The sequence below is a fragment of the Etheostoma spectabile genome, chromosome 8, assembly GCF_008692095.1.
Source record: "Etheostoma spectabile isolate EspeVRDwgs_2016 chromosome 8, UIUC_Espe_1.0, whole genome shotgun sequence".
Taxonomy (NCBI): Eukaryota; Metazoa; Chordata; class Actinopteri; order Perciformes; family Percidae; genus Etheostoma; species Etheostoma spectabile.
Window position 1 is genome coordinate 7,039,559 of NC_045740.1, and position 27,132 is coordinate 7,066,690.

The 27,132-nt window shown below is 38.2% G+C and overlaps 2 protein-coding genes across 4 annotated transcripts; both read right to left on the reverse strand.

Moving 5' to 3' along the window:
• Positions 1-618: 618 nt before the first annotated feature.
• On the reverse strand, positions 619-2,113 carry c8h15orf61 (chromosome 8 C15orf61 homolog). 3 transcript variants are annotated; one of them, XM_032524206.1, is made up of 3 exons: positions 2,104-2,113; positions 1,270-1,805; positions 619-1,170 (listed from the first exon to the last, which is right to left on the reverse strand). In XM_032524206.1, exons 2-3 carry the CDS (start codon positions 1,610-1,612, stop codon positions 1,043-1,045), a joined length of 471 nt encoding a protein of 156 aa, XP_032380097.1. In that variant the 5' UTR covers positions 1,613-1,805; positions 2,104-2,113; the 3' UTR covers positions 619-1,042. The 3 variants fall into 3 exon arrangements, with proteins under 3 accessions (XP_032380097.1, XP_032380098.1, XP_032380096.1); XM_032524207.1 differs by lacking the exon at positions 2,104-2,113 and adding an exon at positions 2,037-2,093 and having other exon boundaries at positions 1,270-1,618; XM_032524205.1 differs by lacking the exon at positions 2,104-2,113 and having other exon boundaries at positions 1,270-2,030.
• Positions 2,114-3,013: 900 nt separating this feature from the next.
• iqch (IQ motif containing H) lies at positions 3,014-26,601 on the reverse strand. Its single transcript, XM_032523389.1, has 21 exons — positions 26,308-26,601; positions 25,862-25,984; positions 25,505-25,572; positions 25,283-25,358; positions 24,909-25,028; positions 22,807-22,909; positions 22,451-22,537; positions 21,992-22,188; positions 21,294-21,839; positions 19,672-19,738; positions 18,744-18,827; positions 18,468-18,652; positions 16,799-17,071; positions 16,466-16,654; positions 11,790-11,910; positions 11,249-11,535; positions 6,416-6,574; positions 5,080-5,202; positions 4,567-4,628; positions 3,999-4,107; positions 3,014-3,790 (listed from the first exon to the last, which is right to left on the reverse strand). The coding sequence occupies exons 1-21, from the start codon at positions 26,356-26,358 to the stop codon at positions 3,707-3,709; spliced, it is 3,114 nt and encodes a 1,037-aa protein (XP_032379280.1). The 5' UTR covers positions 26,359-26,601; the 3' UTR covers positions 3,014-3,706.
• Positions 26,602-27,132: the final 531 nt, after the last annotated feature.

The window sequence follows — 27,132 nt, forward strand, 5'->3', positions numbered from 1 at the left end:
CCAATATCACAGCCTTCAAGTCAAAAGGTGCATTGATTTACATGTACAACAAGAAATTATTTGTTGTTTCATTGTTGCCAAAAAATGAAGAGGCCAAGGCCAGATAATTGAGGTCACAGATAAATGCTATTAGTATGAGATGCTGAGGAGTGAAGAAATCAATATGGCAGTTTGTCAACCTGCCTCTCAGAGGGAGCAGGACTCTGCAGCAGAGGCAAGTGTGCCCTGTCAGCAAAGCACATTACCAGAAATCAAAGGCCAGTGGAGGCCTGCATGAAGGGATGTAGATGTCTCTATGCAAAGGCCACACTTTGGTAATTAAAACCTATTTTGTCAGACCTGTCTTTTCAATGTTTTTTCTCTAACACTATTGACTATCTGTTGCATGCAGAGTGATCACTAATTTACCTTTAAATAAATGAGCAGGGGTTATTAAAATTCTTGCATTTAAGCAGTGTCAAATAAATGGTGCCACTTGGTATCACTTATGTGAATTATTTATAGTTTTTAAGACTTGGGCTTTGAAGGAAATTACTTATTTACAATTACATTATTTTTCAAGACTTCATCTTGAGAAGCTGGCTTAACCTTACAACCCACCCACCAAGCAATCTAAGTCATTTCATACACTTTAATATTTGTTGCAATAATATACTTTTACAATGTAATGACTCTGAAGACATGCACTGGAGGCTGGTAAAACATTCACAAATATTGCTGTGAAAACACCCAGGAAAAGGCATAGGGTCGAACAGTCTATTCGGAAAGTTTAATTAAAACTTTAATGGAAAGTTAGCTTGCTGAACAAACACTGTCATTGTCGTGTGTCAGTGTAATTAACATGCATAACTGACTCCTTCACTGCAACTTTTTAATCTTAAATAATTAAACACAAATTAATGTGTGTAGTCAGACAATAGGAGCAGGAGTTATACAATATTGCATTTTTGTCAATAGGTCCACTACAACATCACCTGGGGAACTGTATTAAATAGGCTCCAGCCTTTTGCAAACACACTTAAAATAGTATTTTGTTCAGGGTTTAATACTGTGCGCCTTCTTCTTCTTTGTAAGCGAAATAGACTGTGACAGGTCCAACACTTGTCTGCACTCTTTCTGCAGCTCCTACCACCATCCAGCAACCAATGCCATAGGCCAAACAAGGGATGCCTGCAATAAAAAGGACACAGTGATTTTGTAGTATCTGCAGAGTTTAAAAATAATAATTTGTATTTTATATAGGATAGATCATTAAATATATTTACTGACCCAGATTAAGTACTTTCAACATGGTAAAAAATGTGTCCTCAAAGTCCAGGTTGTGTGGAGGCGTTTTGGTACAGTGATATTTTATAAAGGGGAAGCAGCCTGTTCTGAGTATTTGGTAGTTGGATCCCTGGACTCTCCAATTAAAGTTGGACATTCCGAACTGGTCATTTTGAACGGAGCTGTAGCGGACACAGAATGAAGTCCACGGCGGGAGTTTCCGCTGCAGCAGGTGGCAGGTCAACACCTCTGAGGCAGTTGGCCGCGGGCCAGTCCTGCCAAATGTGCTCGGAAACAGGGCGATCTTTAAAACGATGCTGTGTATCTTCCTAAAAACCTCCTTCATGACTTATTCTAACAGTAGAATGATTCACCTTTTCTGTTGTATCACCTGGGCCGCATGTAAATTACTTACAGGCAGAGCTCTGACTACTAACCATAGATGAAATGTACAGACATTTTAAATCAGCTGATCAGCTGTGCAAAACATGCTGTGTCAACTGACACGTCCTTCAAACAGCGGGAAAAGGACACAGCGCCTTTTAATGTTACATGAGCAACTAACGAGAGGTAAGGTTAGCAAGCACGACAGTGCATATTTGCGAACTAAACAAAAAGTTATTCTGCGTAAGATATTTCGCTACACAGAGCAACACGTCCGGATACACATGCTGAACACATACACATCCAATTTCCTTCAACGACCTGTGAAGAAAGCAGCTCTTTGAGTGAGCGCTTAGAGCTGTGCTGTGTAGTGTTTGTTTGATCTGACCTGGTTCTCCTGCTAAAGTCGTCCGGTTGGAAACGCAGCGCTGTGCAATTGTTCCTCTTCAACACAATTTGGGACTACGACCGTCTGTTCACCCGATATTGGTCATGTGTGAAGTGACGGTCACACCACCCTATAAAACAATTAATTTAACATTAAGTACTATAATTTTTAATTTTACAAATTATTCACAACAGTCCAATATGTGTGAGAGTACGAGACATTGTTTGGAAAAAAACTGAGAAGCCCACAGCTATAAAGTACAAAATTACATAAAATAAGTTACATTTATAGATAGTTACACATGATATGCAAATTGCACATGGAGGACCCCAAACTTCCCTTTCACGAGCCACATCAACCAGCTCCGACTGGGGGGGATCCCGAGGCGTTCCCAGGCCAGGTTGGAGATAGAGTCTCTCCACCTAGTCCTGGGTCTTCCCCGGGGCCTCCTCCCAGCTGGACGTGCCTGGAACACCTCCTTACTTTTTATTTTATTTATCAAGATAAGTATGCTGAACTTGGTTATCAGGGACCATAACCTTTGCTTCAAATAATCCCTTTGCAACTTTGACCATTACTGACCCCAGTGGTAATCAGGGTTTTTGTTAGGCTCCTGACCACATAAAGACCACCAGCACATCCTCCTTTACAAACTACATCCAAGACACTTTACAAACTAGATCCAAGACAGTGAAGCCCTTAGTGAAATATTTTCAAATAAACACTCAGTTGTCTATTGTAGATCAGCACCACAGACAGCAGTCCACAAACCTGCAACACACACCTGAACCACACTTTCTCCATATCAGCAAAGATTTATACTGAATATGGGCCACAAAAAGCCAAAATGTTAAGTCAAGTATGCATACAATTTTATGAATTTCCATATTAAAAGATATACATGCTGTATACACATATGTATACATTGTATATAAGAAACCTGTTGGTTTGTGTGGGCGATAAGTGATGTTTTAGCTCCTCAAACCAACTGAATTTCATATCATCAAATCATTTTGTAGTGACAGACTGAATGCAAACATTTATTAAATCACCTCATTTCAACTTTTACAATTCACCACTTGCTGAAAACAACATATGTATAATAATGAAAAAAAACAAAATACTGTGTTTCTGAAAACTTCACAATACACTCTTTTTATAAAGAAATAAATATTGTCAACTTACAGGAGTCCTTTGGCAATCAAATTACAGCCAGTACCAATCACTTTTTTATCAACCGACCAAAGAAATGTGTAGCCACAGATTCACAGAGGCAATGTATTATGGAACATCTCACTAAACAATATACTCATTCTCATCTATGTTGTATAAATATAGACATAAAGTCAAGATACTATGAAGTTCATCCACACTACGTATTCCCTTGTAATAGTTTAAGCACAATTAATCTGCAGTCTCCAACACAAAATAAAACTGCTTTATATAATTTGAATCCATAAATCCTTAATAAATTCATGAATGAAGCCTACTGATTCCCCAGTGGAATTACTGTGTGCATAGTTTATTGTATGTTGTTAAAAGCTGTCATTTACCAATATTATTATTATTATTATTATATTAATTATATTCAAAGAGATCACACAACTAATCATTATAAAGGTTCATTTAAGGCCTAACTGGCCAAGAGTTTATTGGTGAACCTGCTGTCTAGGCAGCAAGTTTATCCTCCACCGCTCGCATCTTGTTCTGTACAGTCATCTGCAGTACATCTTCTATGTCCTTGATCAGCTCCTGCAAAAACAAAATATGAAAGAAGTTAAATCACTATCCATAATTATTCCACGCAAGAGTCTGTTATTTGAAAATCTATCAATGTTATTATATTTAAAACATAATTTTGGTTACATTTTCTTCAACATAATTCCAGACCAAAGCTTGACTCAAGATGCAAGTTTCATAATATAGATGAGGAGAGATCGTTAAGTCATTACCATAGTACCTTAAAATTGTTTTCTCCTTGCATTTTAGAGGGCGATATTTCCTGATGAATGTCTGACAGATTCCGAGCAAAGGTCACCAGAGCTCCCTGGAGATCTTCTGAGACTGTTCTATTAACGACACCCCAAACAAACGAGTTTACTAATGTTCCCCATGTTGCCAGCTATGAAACAATCAGCTTGTCAGATGGTTGTGGTTAAATGAAACTTTCAGCAAGCAAAATCTTCATCAACTTTGGTTGGATAAGCTCAGCTTGATTTAAATGTTACAGCACTATGTAAGCTAAAAGATATAAGTGAAAAATATGTTGAATAACCCTCTGCTTAACTTCAAGACGTTGTAACAACATTTACAAAGCCAGATAGGGCACCTTTTTCCTCTAAAGGAATTGTCCTCAATCTGTCCAAAGTCTTTCACCCACCTAATACTCTGCTGTTTATTTCATGTGCCTGTCTATTTCAACAAAGAGAGGTAAAACAAATCTAAATGTGCTTCTTTCTCCTGACAATGAACCCTAAATGTCATTAATACTGTGTGCAAAGGAATTTGATGCAATAAGAAATACTTACATCATTCCAATAGTGCATCGCTCACTGCTGTCATAAAGAGCAAATACAGTCCCTTGCTTCCTCTGAAATTTAAGAGCCACAAATACAGAGTCAAAAGAACAGCTCCATCATCACATTTAAAAAAAACACTTCACCGATGCAGCATTGTGCTCCTATAACATTTTGGGACTCTTGACTTAAGATCAAAATCAATGGAGCAGAACAAGAGATATTGTCTTTCTTATTCCATACAGTCTTCTTTCTTGTCAAAACATGGCACCTTCATTACACATCACAATGCAACTTGGCCAACTGTTTATGCATGTTATGCTAGTAGCTGCTAATGTAGCGTTGACTTGCTAGCCTCAAGCAGAGATAAGGAGTGGGAAAAAAGTCTGGTAAGCTCACTTCTTTCTAACTCCACAGCTTTTATTATGTAAAATCTGTGGATTTTAATCAATCATATACTAAGCTGAAAAATAAACAATATGTAAGGATGATAAAAAGGCAAACAGGTTAATTTTGAGATTTTACCTTCATGTTAAATCCTATTCCATGAGCCTTGCACACCATAAAGAACACATTGTGGTATAACATGGAAAGGTTGGAGTGAAACAAGTGGCTCCCAAAAACTGCATAACGATTAACCATGGGAGGCTGTACAAAAAGCAAGAAAACAAGAAAGAGTCAGTAAGTGTATGATTGTTGGCATTAGTCTTTCTGTTAATCTAAAACGTAGGTGGTGATGTGTGTAAAATGGTAGAGACGGCTGAACCCCATGCACATGTCCTTAGGGTCACTGTTGAGTTTGGGGAGTGTGTGTGATTAGTAAACATGATGAGTGTGGGGCACATGTGGTAAACTGTTGGGCCTTTCTTAATTAACTGCGGGGAGGAACAATTAATGTTTAGAAGACAAGCCAAATACAAGACGAGCTTAATTGTACGATGCCAATAAAATAAACCAGTTTTGGGACTGCAAATGTTTGCATTCAATTTGAGACAAAAAGTACTACAAATGCACAAAAGGACTACTCGCACAATACACATCACTATAATGGAGGGGCTCTGAGCATGTGAGTGTCATAACTAACACTAGAGAGGTTGATTACTTAAAGTGGCAGGGCTCAAGAGGATAAAAATGTTCCTGGTTCTCAGGCACCTTTGGGAAACAAAAAAGCAGGACTAAGCCTCTGTGAGCTCAGGAGATAGCCTATAACTCGCTGTGATGGGTGTGTGTTTGCGGTTGTCAAATACAGGACCCTCACACAACAATAAAAGTGTCCAACAGGGATTTAATTGTGTTTGTTATATGCAGGCCCCTAATGATGGCCACTGCTAAAGCCATTAACCACAGCGGTGGCTCAACTGCTGTACTGAAGCACCAGGCCACCGACTAAATGAATGTTTGATAAAATAATACAAGTCGCAGATTAACAAGCGTAAACTCAGGCATATTGCTAATAAAAGAGCTCTATTGTTTAAGGACTGGCACCAGTTTGATGAGGTGTTCAAGCATGCAAACACATGCATAATGAAAATGGTATGAATTATTAATGTGTTGATTATTTAGGCTCGTCTATCAAAATGATAATAAAATCAGCACCTAAACACCAACTGAGCTCAGTGCGTAATTACAGTATTTAGTTGTATTTAACAAAAATGAAGAGCAAAACATGGTCTATTTTGTGATTACTGTAGTGGGATAACAATGTCCTCTAAAATCTGAGCTTGCTTTAGAACGGGTGATTTCTTCCTTGTTGAGGAAATTGTAAAAGTATACAGCTAAATATAGCATTTTAAATCAACCTAATGTTCAAGAAAATGTAACTTTATCAAAATTGTCCCAATAAACAAATATAAAATGGTACTTTGGCTGCAATTTGGTGTTCACGGCATTTCTCTCTGATTGGAGTTGGCACTTCTAAACAGCCTGTGTGGAAATTCAGCGTTCCTCCAGTCATCATCAGAAGCAACTGCGTCATGGCCAACTGGTCACTGTATGTGAGGTCCAGATCAATAGCCCACACCTGCAAACAAGACATGGTGAACTCGGTGTCACAGCAGAGAAAAACAGACCCTACAAACTTAAATTCCAATTTAATCACAAAAATGGAACATCAAAGTATTTCACCCACCAGTCCTTATAAAGAGAGGGGTCAATACCTTTTAATCCTTACAATGTTATCCACGTTGAGAGGCAGGGGAAAGGGAAAACACGGTTAATGGTGTGTGCTCGACAGATTTAGGTAATTCAGTTGTAGAATGACACATGCACAAAGTAGATACTTCCCTGCGTATTTGTATTCAGTCTGCCTTGGGCTAGTTTGTTTGGCACAGGTCTGATGAGAAGCTAAGTTCAGATATGTATAGTAAATGGCATCATTATAAGTATATTAAGGGGTCAGGTATGGTCGTAGCCTTCTGCTTAAACAGGGCTAATTTTCCCAATAATAACCTAATAGCTATGCCCTCTCTTCAAAAGTGGCAAATAAATCACCAGTGAAGGAGTTGGTAATAACTAAGTGGCAGTCGGCTGCCTCCTTTTGCTGTTCCTATTTGTCAAAGTAAACGTTCCTGCCACTGAATGCAAATCGCTGCCTGTCTGAACCCTCCAGTCTCTGTAACCTGAGCACTTTATCTCCACTAACACATGGATATCTGACCATGTACAGTAACTCTCTTATGAGCCACATTTCATTCTTTTTATTAAATCATAATTTATGTTATAATATAAATTATAAAATATATTGTAAAACATTGTTATAGTCTAGAACTCATTTTCATTATGAATTAATCTGACAATAAATTAATTAATCATTTTTTTCCCAGGGAAATTTCAGAAAATAGTGAAAAATGCTGAGAACATTCTCCAAGGTGTTGCCTTCAGATGTCTTGTTTAGTCTAAATAACCGTGCAAAACCCAAAGATATGGAGCTTACAATGATATAAAATGAAGAAAATCAGCAAATATTCACATTGGAGAAGCTGGAACCAGAGAAAGTTTGGCATTTTTGTTTAAATCATAATTGAAATGTTAAATCTATTCATAAATAAGCAAATACAAATAAATAAATAATATAAACATTTTAATAATGTATTAATTTTAAAGGGACTGTCATACAAGAGATAATTCATAAAACTTTCAATGAACCACTTGAAGAGGTACCCCAAATAATGTCTCAAATTGTTATAGTGACAAAAATGTTTTCCTTTATGTTAAATTTTAGGCAAAACAAACTACAATGTTGTAGTTGGCAATCTGGAACAGTTTTCCAATGTGCAAAAAAGCCATTGCTTATTATTTGTAATTGCATGAGTCAATTTTGTAATTTCATCATTTAAATAAAATTGCATATACGCTATATGAGAATGACATGTAGGATATACAATATATGCACAAAGTGTATAAACAGTACACATAAAATCAAAACAATTGCAAGCTGTGTACATTCATGTTCAGCCGTAAACTGCACCCAGGGACCTTTACAGTAAGACAGAGGTACAGTAGCTACCACTAGATAGATGCCAGTTTCTATGCATCAGGTTGCTACCTGGGCCTCAGTGAAGGACACACTCCACCGCGCCATTCACTCAACTCACTAAAAATCATACTCCAATGTCTCATTGTCGTTCTTAACAAAGCCGTGGGAAATTTAAGCCTGGATTGTACCTGTTTTCTATTGCCTTGCATTTTCATTAAAAACCCTGATGCTGCAGCTGGGGCCCCACCATTCCACAATGTGAGAAAAGACTGCAAGGGCAAACATATGTGACCCACTTCTTCCCATCAAATAAAGTAGGCAGCTTTTAGCAACAGGTTTGAATCTAAATTGATGTTTAAATCCAGACAGGTTTGCCCATGTGGCTGTCCTCTGTCTGAGCTCTATGCGTGGGGAGATGGTTAAGAATCTGTCTTTAATGTTCCTGCCTCTATTGTAGCACATGCTGTTTATAGTCTGCTCTTACTTATGCTGTCAGTGAATCCCATTCAATTTCGGGTCAACATTGATACTGAAAAAACATTTTAAGATTGTCATTATATCAAGTTAAAGATGAGAAAAGCTTTAGTTCCTATAATAAATTTGAGATATAGTATATTTTCTGACATGAGTTACACTAAAATTAAAATTTAGTGCCTAAATGAAATCCTGAAATGTAAGAAATACTTTTACGTTTATACCAATATATTTTGTTTTGTTTCCTTAAAAATAAAGTCCAAATAAAGACTACTGATGAAAATATTCTGTATTTTAAAAAGGAACCAATAATACAAAATATATATTTACACAGCAGTATATATACACAGTATATATATACTTAATGTGTGTATATATATTTTGTATAATTGGTTCCTTTTTAAAATACAGAATATTATTATCAGTAGTCTTAATATATTAATACTTAATGTATGTATATATGTATTTAACAAAAAAGTGTGAAATAGCCACCCTTTGCTTTTTTGATAATGTTGCAAACCCTTGGTGTTCTCTCAATGAGCTTCATGAGGTAGTCACCTGAAATGGTTTTCACTTCACAGGTGAGCCTTGTCAGGGTTAATTAGTGGAATTTCTTGCCTTTTTAATGGGCTTTGGACCATCATTTGTGCAGAAGTCAGGTTAATACACAGCCAACAGCCCTATTGGACAGCTGTTAGAATTCATATTATGGCAAGAACCAATCAGCTAAGTAAAGAGAAACGAGTGGCCATCATTACTTTAAGAAATGTAGGTCAGTCGGTCCGGAAAATTGCAAAAACTTTAAATGTGTCCCCAAGTGAAGTCGCAAAAACCATCAAGCGCTAAAACAAAACTGGCTCACATGAGGACCCCTCCAGGAAAGGAAGACCAAGAGTCACTTCTGCTGCTGAGGATAAGTTTATCCTAGTTACCAGCCTCAGAAATTGCAAGTTAACAGCAACTCAGATTAGAGACCTGATGAATACAACACAAAGTTCTAGCAGCAGACACATCTCTGGAACAACTGTAAAAAGGAGACTGCGCAAATCAGGCCTTCATGGCCAAATAGCAGCTAGGAAACCACTGCTAAGGAGACGCAACAAGCAAGAGATTTGTTTGGGCCAAGAAACACGAGGAATGGACATTAGACCAGTGGAAATCTGTGCTTTGGTCTGATGAGTCCAAATTTGAGATCTTTGGTTCCAACCGCCATGTCTTTGTGCAACGCAGAAAAGGTGACCGGATAGATTCTACATGCCTGGTTCCCACCGTGAAGCATGGAGGAGGAGGTGTGATGGTGTGGGGGTGCTTTGCTGCTGACACTGTTGGGGATTTATTCCAAATTGAAGGCATACTGAACCAGCATGGCTACCACAGCATCCTGCAGCGGCATGCCATCCCATCCGGTTTGCGTTTAGTTGGGCCATCATTTATTTTTCAACAGGACAATGACTCCAAACACACCTCCAGGCTGTGTAAGGGCTATTTGACCAAGAAGGAGAGTGATGGTGTGCAAAGCAGTAATCAGAGCAAAGGGTGGCTACTTTGAAGAAGCTAGAATATAAGACATGTTGTCGGTTATTTCACAGTTTTTGTTAAGAACATAATTCCATATGTGTTCATTCATAGTTTTGATGCCTTCAGTGAGAATCTACAATATAAATAGTTATGAAAATAAAGGAAACACAGTGAATGAGAAGGTGTGTCCAAACGTTTGGCCTGCATGTATTGAAAGTTTTAGGATAAATTGCATTGTCTGAACACTGCCTTGCTCTCACTGTGTGGTAACATCTAATCCATAAGAGACTACCCTCTAGTGGCAAGCATGCCCTTAGCTAGTGTCAACTCTGAATCCATATTTTATAATGAGAATAAATTATAAATGTAAACACAAATAAAGCTTAAAAATAAAGACAAAAAAACCCAAATAGAATAGATTTACTGACATGCCCTGAATAAGAAGAAGATGTATGGTACCTGATGGTAATTTAATAAAATTTAATAAAAGAAAAACAAAAACTGAACACATTCAGATTCACTTTTCATACCCTTTTGTAAACTGTAAAATAGCTCTAGTCCTTTTTCCACTGTTTTGTAGGTTTAGTATTTTAGTAGACCATATTATAAACAAAGTATTTCATTTTACAGCTCTGGATCAATAAGCAGTCAATTTAGCCACACGTTAGGAGCAAAGGTTAAACCATCATAAACCAGCTCATTTCCAATATCATAAATCAAGAAGGTATCAACAAAAATTAATCCTGACAAATGAGATAAGGCTTCGATGGTGCCTCACTACAATAACCAGAAAAATTTCAGCAGACCGCTGCAGGTAAGCAGCTAGGGGTTAAACACTGACAGGGCATCCCTGTGAAGCTGCCAACCACTTTAGAATGACCTATTGTCTAAAAGATAGTTGTCTCTGAATTTCACGGCACTGTGAGGTTAAAGGGCAAGCCTTAAATGGTGGAATCAGTGTATCGACACAATAACACCTGACAGTTTATTAGATGTCCTTGTGACACATTTGGTCCCTGTGCCCACTGTTTGCCTTGCCTGTTTTTCAAATCCCAAGGGAGCAGTAGGGGAGACACCTATCTGCTCATATGGATCGCTGATCCAGCCTAAAAATTGATCTCTTTCACCAATATGGTGAAATAGAGAGCTTTGACACCCCACGCTGCAACAGCTCAGACTATATTTATCGTGGTAGTATGAGCTAAGGCCGGCTTGCTTGTGTCTCACCTTTTGCTCCATGGTGTTGCGGTTCAGAAATGTAGCCAGGTCCACGGAGACATAACCTACTATAAGGCGCTGTAGACAAGCCTTGCCCACACGCATGCAGATGGATTGCAGGGTCTCTGGGTGTACAGAGGTCTGAGGAACAGTGGAGCCTATAGCTTCCAGCTGACAGGAACCGTGAAGCTGGTCTCCACAGGACAGCATGGTCACCTCACCCCCGGGCTCCAGCAGCAGATCTACTGTCAGACAAGTAACACTGTCTGAAGGGGGGTAGGCCTCCACCACACCTCCTGGACACACAGTGAGAGCAGAGGAATGGCTACAGTACAGACAATAAAAAAGTTACCAATTATACAGCATCTGAAACTCTCCTGGTAGCTGTTTAACAACCAACAAGAGTAACATGAATTTTATCAAACTTGTCAGTTTACATAGGCAACATTAGGGAACTAGGAAATACATGTTCCTTCTGACTGTTAGCATATTCCAAATGGTTGTATTTGCAGATGAATAAGCATTCAGTGCCTGACAATAGGTATCAGACCTTGCCTGAGGAAGGTCTTCAGGAAGAAGGCCCAGTTGGGATAGCAGGAGGTTTTAGCTGGCTGACTGTAACGGGCAAGCCACTCTGGGATTTCATCTAGATATCTAAGAAGCACAGACTCCTGCAGAAAGAAAGTTAAGGTGCATAGATTAGGGATCTACTGCAAATTAGTTGGTGACAGAGCTAAAGAAATTATGTAGGTTTGTTAATTCAAAGACAATTCAATAACAAGTCCTGGCTACTTTATTTTGTCCCATTATCAAAGCTTTCTAGGGGTCGACTACATTATTGGAAATGCCCTTGTGTAATCCGGATGACTCCAGTGACTGCTTGTTATCCTCCAGACCTTTGGTGGCTGCTTCAATTTATGTGTGAGTGTCTGATGGCTACTGCGGGAGGGCCTATTTGTGAGTGACAGCCTATTATCAGAAGGCCTCAGGAGTCTAATGGCTTTAACTCACAGCCACAGAGACAGCATCTGCCCTCAATAACAACTCTCTCCACTGGGCAGCTGATGAATGCCTAAGCTAACCCCATCTATCTGGGGATCAATCAGGGCTTGACTGGGATCGATATCACTCTTGTTTCTGTAACTAGGAAATGCCATAATGGTTTCATCACTTAATTATGCTGTAATTTCTAACTTTTGCTTTAGGTGTCTCTTAAACAGTTTGGCAACTCAAGAACAATGTTTTCTCTGACAATGCTGTAATATAGTCAAAGTAACCACCAAGACTCTACTAAACCTTTAGCTGTCATTATATACCATATATATTGTGTATTGTATAAAACTACAATTGAATGCTTATGTTGACTGTATGAAGTGTTCAAATGCTGAGTCTTCTTTGAAATACAGGCTTCTGTACGTAATAATGTCTGTGTATGACCATTAGATAGGATTTTAATTTGTTCATACCCAATAGAATATGTGAAACCTGTCTGAAAGATGACTAAATTCTGAATGGAAATAATGTCTTTGTTCTTTCATTGTTCTATCTAGAGCGTTACTTTGTTTTGAGTATATGCTGTCTGGCTTCACTGGAGACAGGACTGGAGATTATGCTGTTGATATTCCAGTCATGTAACAGCCATCATCATATTCAAGTACTGTAAGAGGCGAGGTCAAATGCTACACAGTGATTCCCCCTATACAAACCATAAAGCACACAATGGTGCGGCAAAAAGTGTAAGGGAACAGTTGTCATTATAAACGGAAGAGCAGGCTCACCCCAGGACTTTGCCTATGCAGTTCACAGAAACAGCAGGACAGGAAGAAAAGAAAGAGAGGTATTTTGCAATAAATTATTTGGACTTAAACTGCGTACAGTACCCTGTGATAGGATTCAGGCTTTGCTTGGTGTCCACATAAAGCCAAGCAATCTGGTCATAAATAAAATAGATGTTGCCTTGCCTCTTTGATTGCCATTTCATCGCCATTACATGGAGAAACAACTGAGAAGCTACAGTTAGTCTTGAGAATACTGTAGAGGGATATGATTTGACTAGTCATACATTTTGTATGAATATTCATTTTCTGTAGCACTGTCCCACCAAAGTTTCAACATCAATCTACTACAGCCCATGACTAATTTCATGTGTAATACTAAATAATACATTCAGTTAATCTCTTGTTATCACATTCTTCTCATCCCTGGTTGGATTTTTAAGATTTTAAAGATAATTTAATGGCTGCACAAAAGGCACTTAAGACCTACAGTGAAATGAAAGAAAACACAAAGCAAACATGGACCACAAAGACTATTTTAAGATCGTCTTAAGGTTAAGGTAATTCAGGTTAATTATGTTAAGGCAGAGCATTATATATTTAAACTCCTCCATGCAAGCACAGACTGCACAATATTTAGACAGAAAACATCTGTACAAAATGTCCCTGTACCTCTTCAGTTGTAGTGATTATCAAATGACCCATTTTGTTGACAAACTTAACCTAAATAAGGTGTTGCTCAAGATCTGTTTGCACCCAGTGTGACAAAAAGAAATACTCCATCTGTTGACGCTATTAGGTGTAATTTTTACCCTCTTGTGCCTAATGATCCATATGCAAGCTGTGTGAGTGCTTAAGTGTGTGTGTGTGGCCCCCTTCAGGCATTGCATGGGTGCAGATCTACATGTCTTTAACCTCTCTCTGTGTAAATGCTAAAAGAGGCCTGGGGGCTTTCTGCAGGCTGAAACAATGTTAGGGAGGCTGTGGGCCTCACTATATTCAGATAAACACACCATCTCCTAGACTTCTGTGGAAGCTCCTATAGTGTGGCTCCTCCTTCTTGTTGTACCCTTTTAGGCTTTCTTTTACAAAGCCAGAAGGAATCTGATTGTTGGTATAATTCTGAAAGACCACATGGTACTCTTGTGAGTCAAGCTTCTTCATGCTGAGCCTTTCAGAACAAGCAATAATTACAAAAATATGCACACAGTCTGTGTAGACTGAGGCCAAGTATACTCTCTAATCGTCTCTCTACTTTTACAGTGATTATAAAGAGTATAACATATTTGTACAATATAAACTTCAAACAACGTATTTGTTATTTTTTGCAATGATCTTGATTTTATTCTTGGTAATTATGAATTAATATTAAAAACGCTTAATTTGATAATTTGGGTTTCATTAATAATTGCTACTAATTTCATAAACATAACTTTAATCATCTCTCGTTTAATTGCTCACAAATATTCAGTATCTATCCTATTCACAAGCTGTCATTGCCATTTTAATTAGGTCTACTTATTTTTGGAAAAGTGCTACGCTACGAGTGTTATATTTTAAAATATACTGGCAAGTTTGAACGTCCACCTACAGTTTCTGCTGTGAGGAGAGGAGAGCGAGGATGTGCAATGATATAAAATATTCATGTATCTATCTAACCAACAACGTTGTTCTGTAATCTTACAGCATATACTGTAGAGCCAAATTGCTATCTTCAATATACACAAGTACAACAACAGACAGATGATGTGATATATTTAAGGGGCGAATACATTTTTGGGGAAAACAATGTCATAAGAAAAAATCATGCAATGAGGAGCACAGGATGTGGGCTTTGCTTTGATTAAAAGAGCAAGGTGTAGAATAAAGGCCAGTTAAAGTGTTGTGTCCATATGGCCCAGAAGCCCCGAGGCTGTTGGTCTACACTGGGGGCCTCGGCACTCGTCCCTCTCCATGGGACCCCAGCTGGTGAAACAAACCCCATTTACTTTCCTGTGCTGCCTCAGCCACCATTACGGACCTTGGCTGTGGCTCAGCCACTCTCTGCCATAATTAACAGCACCAATGCAACAACAATTACAGCCCCACACTGCACATACACTATGAATCAAAGAACGAGCTAATAGGAACAAAACAGAGCGAGCCATAAGAAGCTTGAGATGATTGCTGTTCTTTCGAATGGAATAAAAAGTAAAATCGTTGTGCTCCAAGCCCACAATCATTAGCCTGTAATTAGTTTACACAATGCTCTCAGTTAAATGGCAAAATACGGTAATTAACACATGACAGAAAATCAAAGGCTACTTTGTAAGCATATGAGAAATAAGAGCCAGGGGCTCAGAAGCAGAGTACAGATTGGGTCTGTACGAAATGAATGGTTTACTAATGATTATGTGCATTTTATTTGTTTTGAGTAGGTCTAAGATTAAATATAAATCTATTTATTTTTGTTAAATATTTACAATGTCACACTTTTAACACAACACACTGAATTTGTAATAAATGTTCTCTTTACAAATGGCTCACACCCATCCAATAAGTGTTATGGACAGACACAGAAAGCTCAGTGTTGTAATGCTTGAGCAGAAAATCACAGCATCTGCTGCAATTTAGGATTTAAGTGTTTGGTGTCATTTTGTACTTTGAAATACTTTGAAATACTTTTTGTGATACAAATTAAATCAGATGTGAATCTGTGGGACAATAATTTGCACAATAGTTTCATAAAAATATAAATATATTGACCAGAATGCCTGTACTGTGATTTGATAAACACTGCCAGGTGAGTTAGGGCATTACTACCACTGGACAGCCTTTTGTTCTCCCCATCACACCGACATTAGTTGATGTATGTGCCTCGGAGAATGGATAATAGCTGTGTGTATAAACAGATATTTTATCTATTGATTTAATGTTCTGTCTGTGGAGACGATGCTCAACATACTGTACTACGGGGACCAGCATTGTGACTCACCCTACTCTGGGCTAAATGATGGCAACTCTCTGACCCCACTGTGACCTATGATATTGTTCATTCGATGACAGACATGAATTTAACCCTTTTTGAGCTGTCTCATCTCAACAAGGAGGACAAGCTCCTTTTTAATACCTAGCTGTTACTGTAATGTTATCTGTTAAGTATAGTTGTTACCATGTTAACTTTAAATGGCCAGTCCCTCATTGGCATGAGAGTAATAATAATAGCAATACACTTTATTTGTATTGCACTTTTCTAAAACTAGTATTTGGATTGAGCCATAAAAACAAGCCATAATAGTAAAAAACATCAGTTTAGGGAAAGGTAATAAGATAAATAAATAAACAAATAAAAACACAAACCAAAATTCATGCAAATTCAATAAAACATTGCATAAACGTAAGTGTATCAAATTTCCATTAAGAAGTGGTCCTATAGTTTATGACAGGGAATGACATAATCCTCACATCTTACCTGAATCCATTCTGTGTTCCATATCTCAGGATCATAACGACGGCATTCCTGCAGGGCCCAGTTATAGCAGCTAAGATGGCATACATCACAGTATGCTGTGCCACGGCCATCATGCTCAGAGTCGATCTTAAAGAGCCAGCGCTGCACATCAATGTTCTGAGTCATGATCCTAGCCAGTGTTTCATGAAGCTAAACCATGAGAGAGACATGAAAAACAAACTTATAATATAATTAATTTTAAATAAAAGTAAAAAAGTGTTCTGTGTTATCAGGCAATGTGCAAAACACCTCATGCTGTATGCTGTGCATGCAATTGTGGTTTTGATCTCTGACCTGGTCCAGCGAGTAGATGTCTCCTTGACCAGGGGGTACATCAACCTCTGCCCCGGCAAAGATCCTCCTCCCCCAAGACTTGGTGCTGTAGTGCTGTGCAATAGCTGGTTCTGGAGCCAGGATTGGCACTCCTAGCTCATCAGCCACTGCCAGGTCATCCTCATGGGCTACTCCACCTACAATATAGGCCTGCTTCCCCTGGATCAGGTTCCTGATGCGCTTTAGGGTGCGTGGACTATACTTTAGTAGTGTAGACAGGCACATGTTATGGGTCTGGAAGAGAAGATGGGGAAAAATGTCTGCTAAGATGTCTAAATGTGTCTTCCAAGGGTTGTTTCATGACCTGATTTATCACTGTGTACACACAACAGATCTATTATTGTAATAGCCAGCAGGGTTGTAACCTCTCCTGTATTCCAGCAGGTTGAATTGATAAAAGCTGCCTGTGGGAGGCTTCCCCTATCCTTCACATCTTTAATGTGTGCTAGCAATGAGCTCCTTGGGAATATAACTAATTACTTCACATCTGTATTTATTTGATCCACATGGAATTATCCCTTCTGTCACTGGCAGAATGCGCTGCCAGCCATGGGTACCAGTGATTCATCTCAGCAACACGTCTGGCACAGTTTAACAACAAAACAGCAGGAAAATCAATAGAAAGAAATGAAGAAGACCATGTCATGTTGCACATTCAATCTAGTGGAAAGGGATATTAAAAGATGGATAGAATGGCTGGATGAAAAAAGACAATATAACAACACCTTTATTTTATAGTATGGAGGTAATCAAAACACTTCATAATTTTTAAAAATGCAGCAGTTGGATAGAATAAACAGTTAATAAAGCCAACTAATATAACATTTTATTATTTCTTGAAAACCAGCTAGAGACCTCTAATTTAAGAACCACAGTGTTGTTTACAGTTTTTGGTATTTTATTCTTATTACAAAAGTAAATTGTTTTCAGAGACATTAGAATTCAGGTAATTGGTCATGTTGCACAATGTACTCTGATGTGTGTTTTGCCCTATTCCGACTCACACTATACTAGCCTAATCTGCTATTGGAAAATTTTGAGTTGGTTTCTTTAAGTGAAGTTAGTGTAAGTTAGGCTTCACCGGAGCAAAAATTTTTCTGACTGCTGTCAGTAGATTGTATTTTGTGTGTGTCAGTTTCCTCATCTTTATTTTTTAACCAATCCATGGAATAAACAGTTTTTCACTTTCTACCAGCTTGGCCCTCTCTAGATAGCCTTGCATGTTGAAGTTGGAAATGGTGGTTACATCCTGCAAAACGTGGCGAGGAAGGTTTTTAGCAAGTTGGCACAACAATTAATGTACATGTATTTTAATTAATTATAACTTCATATAGCTCTAGTGTGTTTATTTCGAAAAAACACAGATGTTTAATTTCAAAAGTAGTTAAAGGGAATGAAAAGAATTAAACCCACAGAGGGTAACTCACACACGACAACTGTATAATAATCTCCTCTAGTACCCTCTAGAGGAGAGTTCATAAACTACAGATGCTTGTAGCATCTCTACAGTACAATACAATCGACGCCTCTACAGTAAATTCTAAGATCCTGCTGAGAAATGGAAGGCATTGTCAGGTTTTTTTCTTTGAAGATACATCTGTGCACAAAATGTTAATGTCATTGACCTTACCGGAAAATAATCTACAGCCTCAGGTGTGAGGATGATGAAGCGTCTGACAGAGGAGGATGAGGCCTGAGGGGTCCCGGTATAATCCTCGTCTGTGGTTCCATCACGTTTCAGGAGGCTGGTGTAATAGTGCAACATGTCTTCCCCCAGATGCCGCGGACATACGTAGATGACCTCCACATTTTCATCTTAAAATATACAAAGAGTAAATTACATGTTTACAGTAAAGAAGAGAAAGTTAATGTATGTATATGGGGTGAGGCAGTGAGAAGCTTCTACCTCTAATATCACACACTCTGCTTATTTGGATGTTCTGTAGGATGCCAAATCCCCTCAGGTGCATTCGCTGGCTCTGAGAGTATCCTGTCAGAACAAGTTACACAAAAGTCTGCATACAACTTTGAAAGAGAGATTCATATCATCTCTAACTGGCTTTATTAAAATATGTTGCTCTGTACAACTACCCTTAGATGTGCGCTACTAAACTTGGGGGATAGGTAGTTAAGTCTAGTCACACAGCGTCTGTCATGTGCTGAGCGTCCTGTTGCACCATGTCCAGCCACTACTGAGCTACATCCAGTGATACCTCCAGCATTTTACTCTATGTCTGTCTGGATTTCTGCCTGAGAGAGAATCCTCAACTGAATCAAGGTAATTAAATGATTGAATTCATGCTAATTAACAACAATGGGGTTCAACTTTCTAATCATCCTTGCTCACACAGCACTCTCTGTAGCCACCCCAAGTGCAAATAAAGCATTCCATCTGCTAGTAATTAGGCTTAATAATTTTAGACAATCGCTCAATGATTTACAATGCACATGCCTAATTATGCTAAATTTGAAATTTGAACAAGAACAGATCATAGCTTGCGCTCTATGTCTAGTGCAAAAACACATCTGCTTCTTCCTCTTTTTGTGTGTTCTTTTTTGCACAGCAATAAAATAAGACCTTTGTGCCTCTTGCAAATATTCAACATAATGGCTTTTCATTTGCTTAATCTGCAAATTAAATGGCGATTGAGACTAAATTGTTCAGTTCCCTGGCATGGGGACTGTCATCATCCTGTGAGTGGTTTCCTGCAGAGAGTCATTTGAACGAGACAGAGTGCCTCCACTAGGGCCAAAGACTGGAGCAGCAGAGTGGTGAGACAGGGGATGACTGCTGCTGGATCAGATGTGTGTGTGCAGCAGGCAAAGAAAGCTACCTAATGAAGGGATGTGGATAATGGTCCTCTTGGAGGACTGGATGTATTTCCAGTTGGCTGCCAGATGCTGGGAATGGTGAAAAGGAGTGATCAGAGAGGGGACTGCTTGAACGCGTGTACACACACACTCACACACACACACACACACACACACACACACACACACACACACACACACACACACACACACACACACACACACAAATCATCCCTGCATAGCTAAAACACATCAAGCCAATCTCTCTCTGGGCTAACAGAAGCAATCCAAGCATAAAATACCACCTTAATTAAATTAAGCGTTTACTTCAGAAACATCTTCTCACAATTAATTCAATCAGCAAGGTACATGATGCTACTGCCAGGGGAAGATTAGCAGGCTTAATTAACAGGGTATGAATGTTTTAAGAGTGAGAACATACATTTAGTGCATGTATACACACACACAGCGATGTTAAAACTAAATGAACTTGTAGGCACTAATTAATATTGTGCCAGAGCTCTAAAAGATGTTCCACCCAGATGACAGCACAGACATGACATCTATGCTGAATGGGGAAAAATGTAAAAACATTATGCATCTAGGAAAATTGTGCTTTTATACTGCTCTCTTGAAAAGCTAAATAGAAGCAAATTTTTATTTATTGAGTTTAAAACTGCAAGGTTTTGCTGTGGCAGAAAGACGTTAAAAATATTTATAGTAATGTAATGTAATTTGTCTACATCTCCCAGGGAATCTAAAATGTCTAAAATGGCATGTTTTAAACATTGTTTTTAACCAATAGCTCCATATGTCCCACTCAACTACAAACCTTACATTTTGTCACAATAATTTTAGCTGCAAAAATATAATTTTCCTTTTACAATCTATTTTCATTTTAAAACCTAATATCACATTATATCACATTATAACACATTTTTAAATTTTAAATATTTAAAGCATCTATTATATTTAGCATGACATTATATATTTAGCTACTGTTACATGTACTGTAATTGGCCACTGGAATGGATTGGGTGCCTTTTTTGCCCTTGATCTCTAGCCCTCCCTGTTTTTCCATTTGTCTTCTTGTGCTGCAATTTTACTTCATTATATTCGTCTGTCTCATTCTTTACTTCTGCTGTTCTCTACTGTTTATCTGTTTTACTTTTTCTTTGTGCAGTTCCCCTCTGTTTGTCTAAGTCCTAGTCTAAGTATGTTTATCTTGCTTCTTCCTGTTGTTCTACTCTGTTCATCTGTCTCACTGCTCCCCTCTGCTGTTTGGTGTTTCTGTTACTCTCATCCCAGAAGTACTAAAGCAGCAGTTTTTTGGTGAAATTACATACCATGATTAATGTCCCTGCATTTTTATTGACATGGCATTGCCCATTTCTGTCCTTACTTCTTCAATCATTTAGGCTACTCTTGACACCTCTAAATGGATGTTGCTCAAACACAAGTTTTGATTCGCCCTCTGTAAAACACTGACATTTTTGACTGAATGGGATATAGAACTTTATAGCAAGCTGAAATGTAGAAACATAATTTTCCTTTTAGCCTAAACAATATTTTTCAAGAGAGAGCAACATTAGGTAAGAGAGAGAGAAAAAGAGAGAAAGCACACATTGGATATAAGAAACATCACCTGGGCTCTGCTGCGGTAATTCTGCAGTTGTCTGAAACGCCGGGCCTGCAGGGCCTTCTTGATACGAAGCATCTGAGTGTGCATCAACCATGAGATAGCGATGGTGCCTGCCGCCCACTTGCGCCGGCAGTGGCACAGGTAGGCAGTTCGTGCTAAGTAGCGCTTCCAGCAGGACTGGATGTGGATGGCAGCTGCGTCAATGCCCCCCTCTCCCTTGTAGCGCTGACCTGGGCGTAAGACCAGACTCAATATCTCCTCCCAGTTTTCAAGTACTGAGAGGAGGCCAATCACTGGAGGAGCCTTTCTCCAACCATTATACCAACCATAGCCAAACTCCACTAGCCGTTCCCCGCTCACTTTGGCTAGAGGCACGGCAAAGTCCCTGAGCAGTTTTTCCAGGGCCTCCAGAGCATCTACCACACTGCTCCAGCACAAGCTAAAGCCCTGCTTGAAATGACAGAAATCTGTCGCCATTGGGTTTATCCGTCCCTTTATGATGGTAAAGGGGTATTTGCTGATGTTTACTGGAACTTGCACAGGTAGATTCTAAAGAAAATAGGGAAACAAATGAGAGGCAACCAACCTAGACTTTAATAATTCAGCTAGCTTAGCAATAAGGAATTGAAACATTGTCTTTGATTAACTTCTCTTTCTTGATTTAATTTAACACCTATTTAAAACTATTACAGTATTCTTACCTCAGGGCTTTTAGGGATAAGATCGTTGATGCCTTGCATCATACCCCTGTGGTCCATGCTCTTGGAGCTTGTAGAGGGAGGCGGTGTCTTGGTGGTCCAGAGGGGTGTGCATTCTCTGCCAATTCTTTCGCAGGTGGATACAGGTTCTGTTTCCCATTTCAGCTGCTTGTGACACTGGGACTTAGAGCCTATCAGACCTAAAGCCCCAAACATACAGGCACAAATGTAGCTACTCTATTAGTGATCAATCAGTGGCAAACAGTATTTAATTTCAAATCAAGTGGCAGCTGTACCTACTACAATAAAGTCACTAAATGGTTTAAACTAAAAGACAAACAAAACAATGACAGAATTGGCAAGAGAGACAAAATGCATAATTGCATAGAAGCCCTAACAAAATATCGGATTGTCACAGTGGTAGGACTTTTCTTAGTGTAAATATTTCCAAGGACAGCGGACCTGTCTTGTAAGAATAGGAATCCTCTCTGGGGTGAAGAGATACAGCCTTGTGCTGGATCGACATACGAAGCAAACTTGAATCTGGCACTGATGAAAACAGAAAATTAAAAAAACAACTTTCAAAACATTGCACTAGATAAAAAAATACAACACAATAATATGGAAAACAGAGTGCTAAGTTAATATAAAAACAATCTACCGGTAATTAATTGAATGTAAAAAGTAAATTATAGTTGGCGGTTAGTTATTAAATATAAAGTAGTAGCTTGATCAAACTGCCACAAAATATCAAACGCACAATTAATAAGCATTTGTCTAGAGTATAACAGAGGTCAGGTGTTGAAAAATCTGTTTACTTGTACGCATGTCTTCTTCAGGCATTGCCAGGCTAGGACGGCCCTTTGGTTCAATGGTCGGAAGACTCACCACAGGGCCATGGATTATTCTGTGATGTTTTGCCTGAACAGAATTTTTATATAAGATCAGAGGTTGTACATCTGAAATAAATTAAATTAAAACAATGCTACTAGATAAAAAACACTAAAGAGTGCTTCCCCGCTGCTGAAGCAGCCCGGCTTGAGAGTTTGAGCATGTTTGAATTGAATGTTTTTTTTTCTTTTCTAGTGATACTGTTCTAAGTATAGGAGGTAACCAACCATTAATGAGACTCATGCCAGACTTGTGATGTAAGAAAAAAGCCTACATGATTACAAACAATAGATTTTCTGTATTTATTAAGAACTCATGAGTGCCATAAAACTGGCACGTTCAAAGTTGTAAACTGTCATGTAACCCTTCTAACTCTACATCAATTAATTACAAAGTAGCCAAGGTTTATCTTAAAACACTATAACTCTGTTTTGCTAAACTTAAACATTTTTATACACACTTCTGTATCATAATTAAATCAAAAGGACATTTAATGGCCTAGTTTAATATGCAGATTAAAATGTGTCATTACTTATAAAACACAAAGTTTGTGCTGTTGATCCTCCAGACTTGTCACCTAATGTCTTCTCCTTCGTTCTCCTCAGACCACTGAGCTCTCTGACAGACCACAGGTAGTAGCCAGGTGCTGGGAGAATCTCCCCTCAAAGGCACACATCTGTTTCAGGTGGGGTTGTGAAAAGGTGGCACCTTTTTGTGAAATTGCTAAAATGCAAAAGCTAATTTCCTGGCTTGGGTATGGAGTGGAGAAGAGCTGGCCTGAGTTGCATGAGGAGGCAGCAGGCAGAGAGCCAGTGGTTAGCAGTTGGGGAAGATATGGCTGTCTTATTGGCATGCTGGACCAGGTACTCACTTCTGTCCTGAGACAGCTGTAAACCAGTAGCCCATAGCACAGCAATCAGGCGCCTGTTTCTTTAGAAGAATGCTGATGTGCTGCAATCTGCTGCTTTCTGCAGCCAGCACTTCCATCTCTCCTATATCAGAGTGACAGTCTTGGCCACTATTTCTCATGTCAGGTATAGATTACCAAAAACATATTGGAAAAGAAAGTGTGTAAAATATATCTAAAACTAATTCCGACCTTTGCAAAGATTAATTTGTTTGCTGGGATAAGTGCTGGCTGTCATCACTGCGCCAAGTGACCTTTATGTCCCTGTCTCTCTGAGCATGACACTTAAAGCATCTATTAATGCAGACCTGTACCATCACTCTTTACTCCAGCAGAAAGTGTCTCTTCTGAGGATTAAAGGAGTAAGCATCAGGAAAAGGAACACTAATATCCAATCCTTCTTAGTTGTAGCTGAAACTCTTGTAATGCTTTCTAATCAAATCTTTCCCGAGGCATTTGCTGTATGTTGCAATTAATGTCAATATACAGTACCAGTCAAGACTCAAGACACAGGAATCAATTTCTCACTGTGCAAAGCAAATAACTGTAGGACATATGATCATTCTGATAATAGTGTATTATTATAGTTGATTATAGTCCTTTCCAGCAGTAAGACTAAAGTGTGACAATCTGCTCGATAACTGGATGTAGCCTGATTTCTACAACTAATTAAAAGTTTTTGGTGTTCAGTTTTACAAAGCCACAGATGAATTACCTGTCACCCACTCCATGATTGAATCATGATTGATTATGATACTGAATCAAGTGAACAAAATGTATTAATAAAATCACTAAAATCACCTTAATTACACAAAGAGCCTGAGTGAAGTAGCCTTTTTCAGTTCATAGTGTTTACATTGAACCCACCTGGAGCACACAATGCATCACAATGTGATACTGACTTGGAAGTCACACAAGTATACTTTTAACATTATTTCTAGCATCAATAAATTTGACAATACTTTAAATTATCACTGATAACCCAAAAACCATACTGTAATTTGAAAGTACCTAATCAAACCTCTGTAAAGTGGCATTTCCATACATGGCATAACATGTTTTGAATACTCTCAATCTACAGCTGAAGTAATATTTATCTACATGTAAAGTCATATTACTTACTGCATCTGTGCTCTTCTTGTGGAAATCAGAGAGGGACATCCCAAATTTCTGGTGCATAACGGCTCTGTTGTTTGGATGAGCAGGATTACATGGCAAATGCGTGGTTAACGCATACTTGTGCTAAAGGAGACAGATAGAGGAAATGTAATACAGATTTAAATGTATGTGTATTTCTGCTAAGCAAAAAGGAATTAATGTGTTTTCTTTTTGTCTCATGTTTACATTCGTTTAACTTGTCGGTCTTAATGTTTAATGTTTTTGTTTAACTTCCCTATAGCTTGTGCTCTATATTACTAAGTAATACTATTACTTAGTAATAGTATTACTTAGTAGTATTACTACATTTTCATTTCTGAACATGAATAAAAATCTACCTTTTTCCCAGGTGAAGTCCCTTGAAGGCCTTCCCTTGCTGGACGCACATCTGGGATACTCTCCAGAGCAGGTTTCCTGTGTATTTCAGACTCACAATACCAATCACCAGCATTTATGCAATTCTAAACATATTTCTTAAGAGTTCTAACAAAACATGGTTTTTATTTAGTAGTAGTATTTAATTATTTAGTAATAACTTATGTAAGCTTCTCCTTACATACCACTTGGGAATCTGCTTCTTTTGTTGTAAGTCCTCAATTCTTGGAAGAACCAGCAGCTGCTTACTCCACTAACACAGAACGTTTATGGAACGTTAGGAAACGTTAGTTTGTGGTTCTCTAAAGGTTAGTTCCAAAAACTAATGTTTAGGGAACGTTCTCTCTGGGTCATAACGTTCCCTAAACGTTAAGAGAGGATTATCTAAAAACAGTGACTGTCACCGTTTTTAGATAATGCACGCTTCTATTTACAATAAGAATAATATAGAAGTTGCAATTCAGCTACCTTTGTCTGATGTACATTCAATAGTATTGTTATCAGTGCTTATTCTGCATAAGTGCAAAAATGTAGCATCTCACCCTGATGCTACTCTCTGTCTTGCCAATGGCAGCGTCCAAGGCTTGAATGTCCATTGTTTTTCCCCTCTCATTGATAGTGATGTCCTCAAGACTGCATTTGGGTTGTCTCAAATCCTCTTGCACCTGTAATATACACTTCTGTGATGTACATGTACTGTGCATAACTGGCCTAAAAAACAGTCAACAATCAACAACAGAATTTTACGTGTAACGTTAGCTAGCTATCTTGTTCTTGAAAATAAATTCTTTACCAGTTTATGAAAACATTTAGTTATTGTCTGTACTGTGGTCATAAATTAGCTATTTTGTTAATTTGAGATTACCGCAAAAACTAAAAACAGATGGATTAACTAACGGTATTGTTCAATAAATTGACTAACGCCGATAACGTTAGTTAGCGTTAAGGTTATTAACATTAAGGTAGCTAACGCTATAATATAACTTACCTGTAATAAACCTGCTCCCAATTTATCTTCGTGTTTAAGTGTGTCAGACATTTTTGTATTGGGTTAATATATAATAATAATAATAATGATAATAACTATAATAATAATAAAAATAATAATAAAAATAATGTGACTCAAACATGTGACACGATATCTTAAAGACGACCTCTAGCTAACATTAACGTTATACTTCACCAAACCAGTTAGCTAGCTAGCTAGCTACTCAACAATCAAAAGTCTTCAAACAGTGCTCGTAACCAAGACAACGAAACCAACAAATTATTTTTCCCCGGGTACAGAGACAAACCACAGGACAACTATTTCGTTACATCAACCTTACAGTCTAGCTATTATTACATCCCAACAGGCAGATGAAAAAAAAAATCAGAACATGTCTTACTTGAATCTTACTTTAACCATTAATGTAAACATACATTCATAATTTATTGGTGTTTTTTTTGGGGAGATGCTTTGCCTGAAAGGTAAATTCAGGGCACAAAAGTAGACCACTCTAAAACAAAGGAAGCGTAAATGTTGCCAAAAATGACATTTTTAGTTAGTATACGATTTATGAGCCACGGCAATGGGTCACTTATTTTATCGATTTTATCCATGGACGTATTAAGATTTTGTCAACTGTAGCTAACTGTTACCAGAATATTTTGTAAGAAGAAGAACTGGGCAAACAATTCAATTTCAGGATAAATACATTCTGAAGGTAAGGTAATGAAATTAATGACAATTAACAATTAATGTTAATGACAGTTTACTTTATGATTGCGAACAGTTCACATTCACACGAAGAAATGGGCGGACTCCAAACAA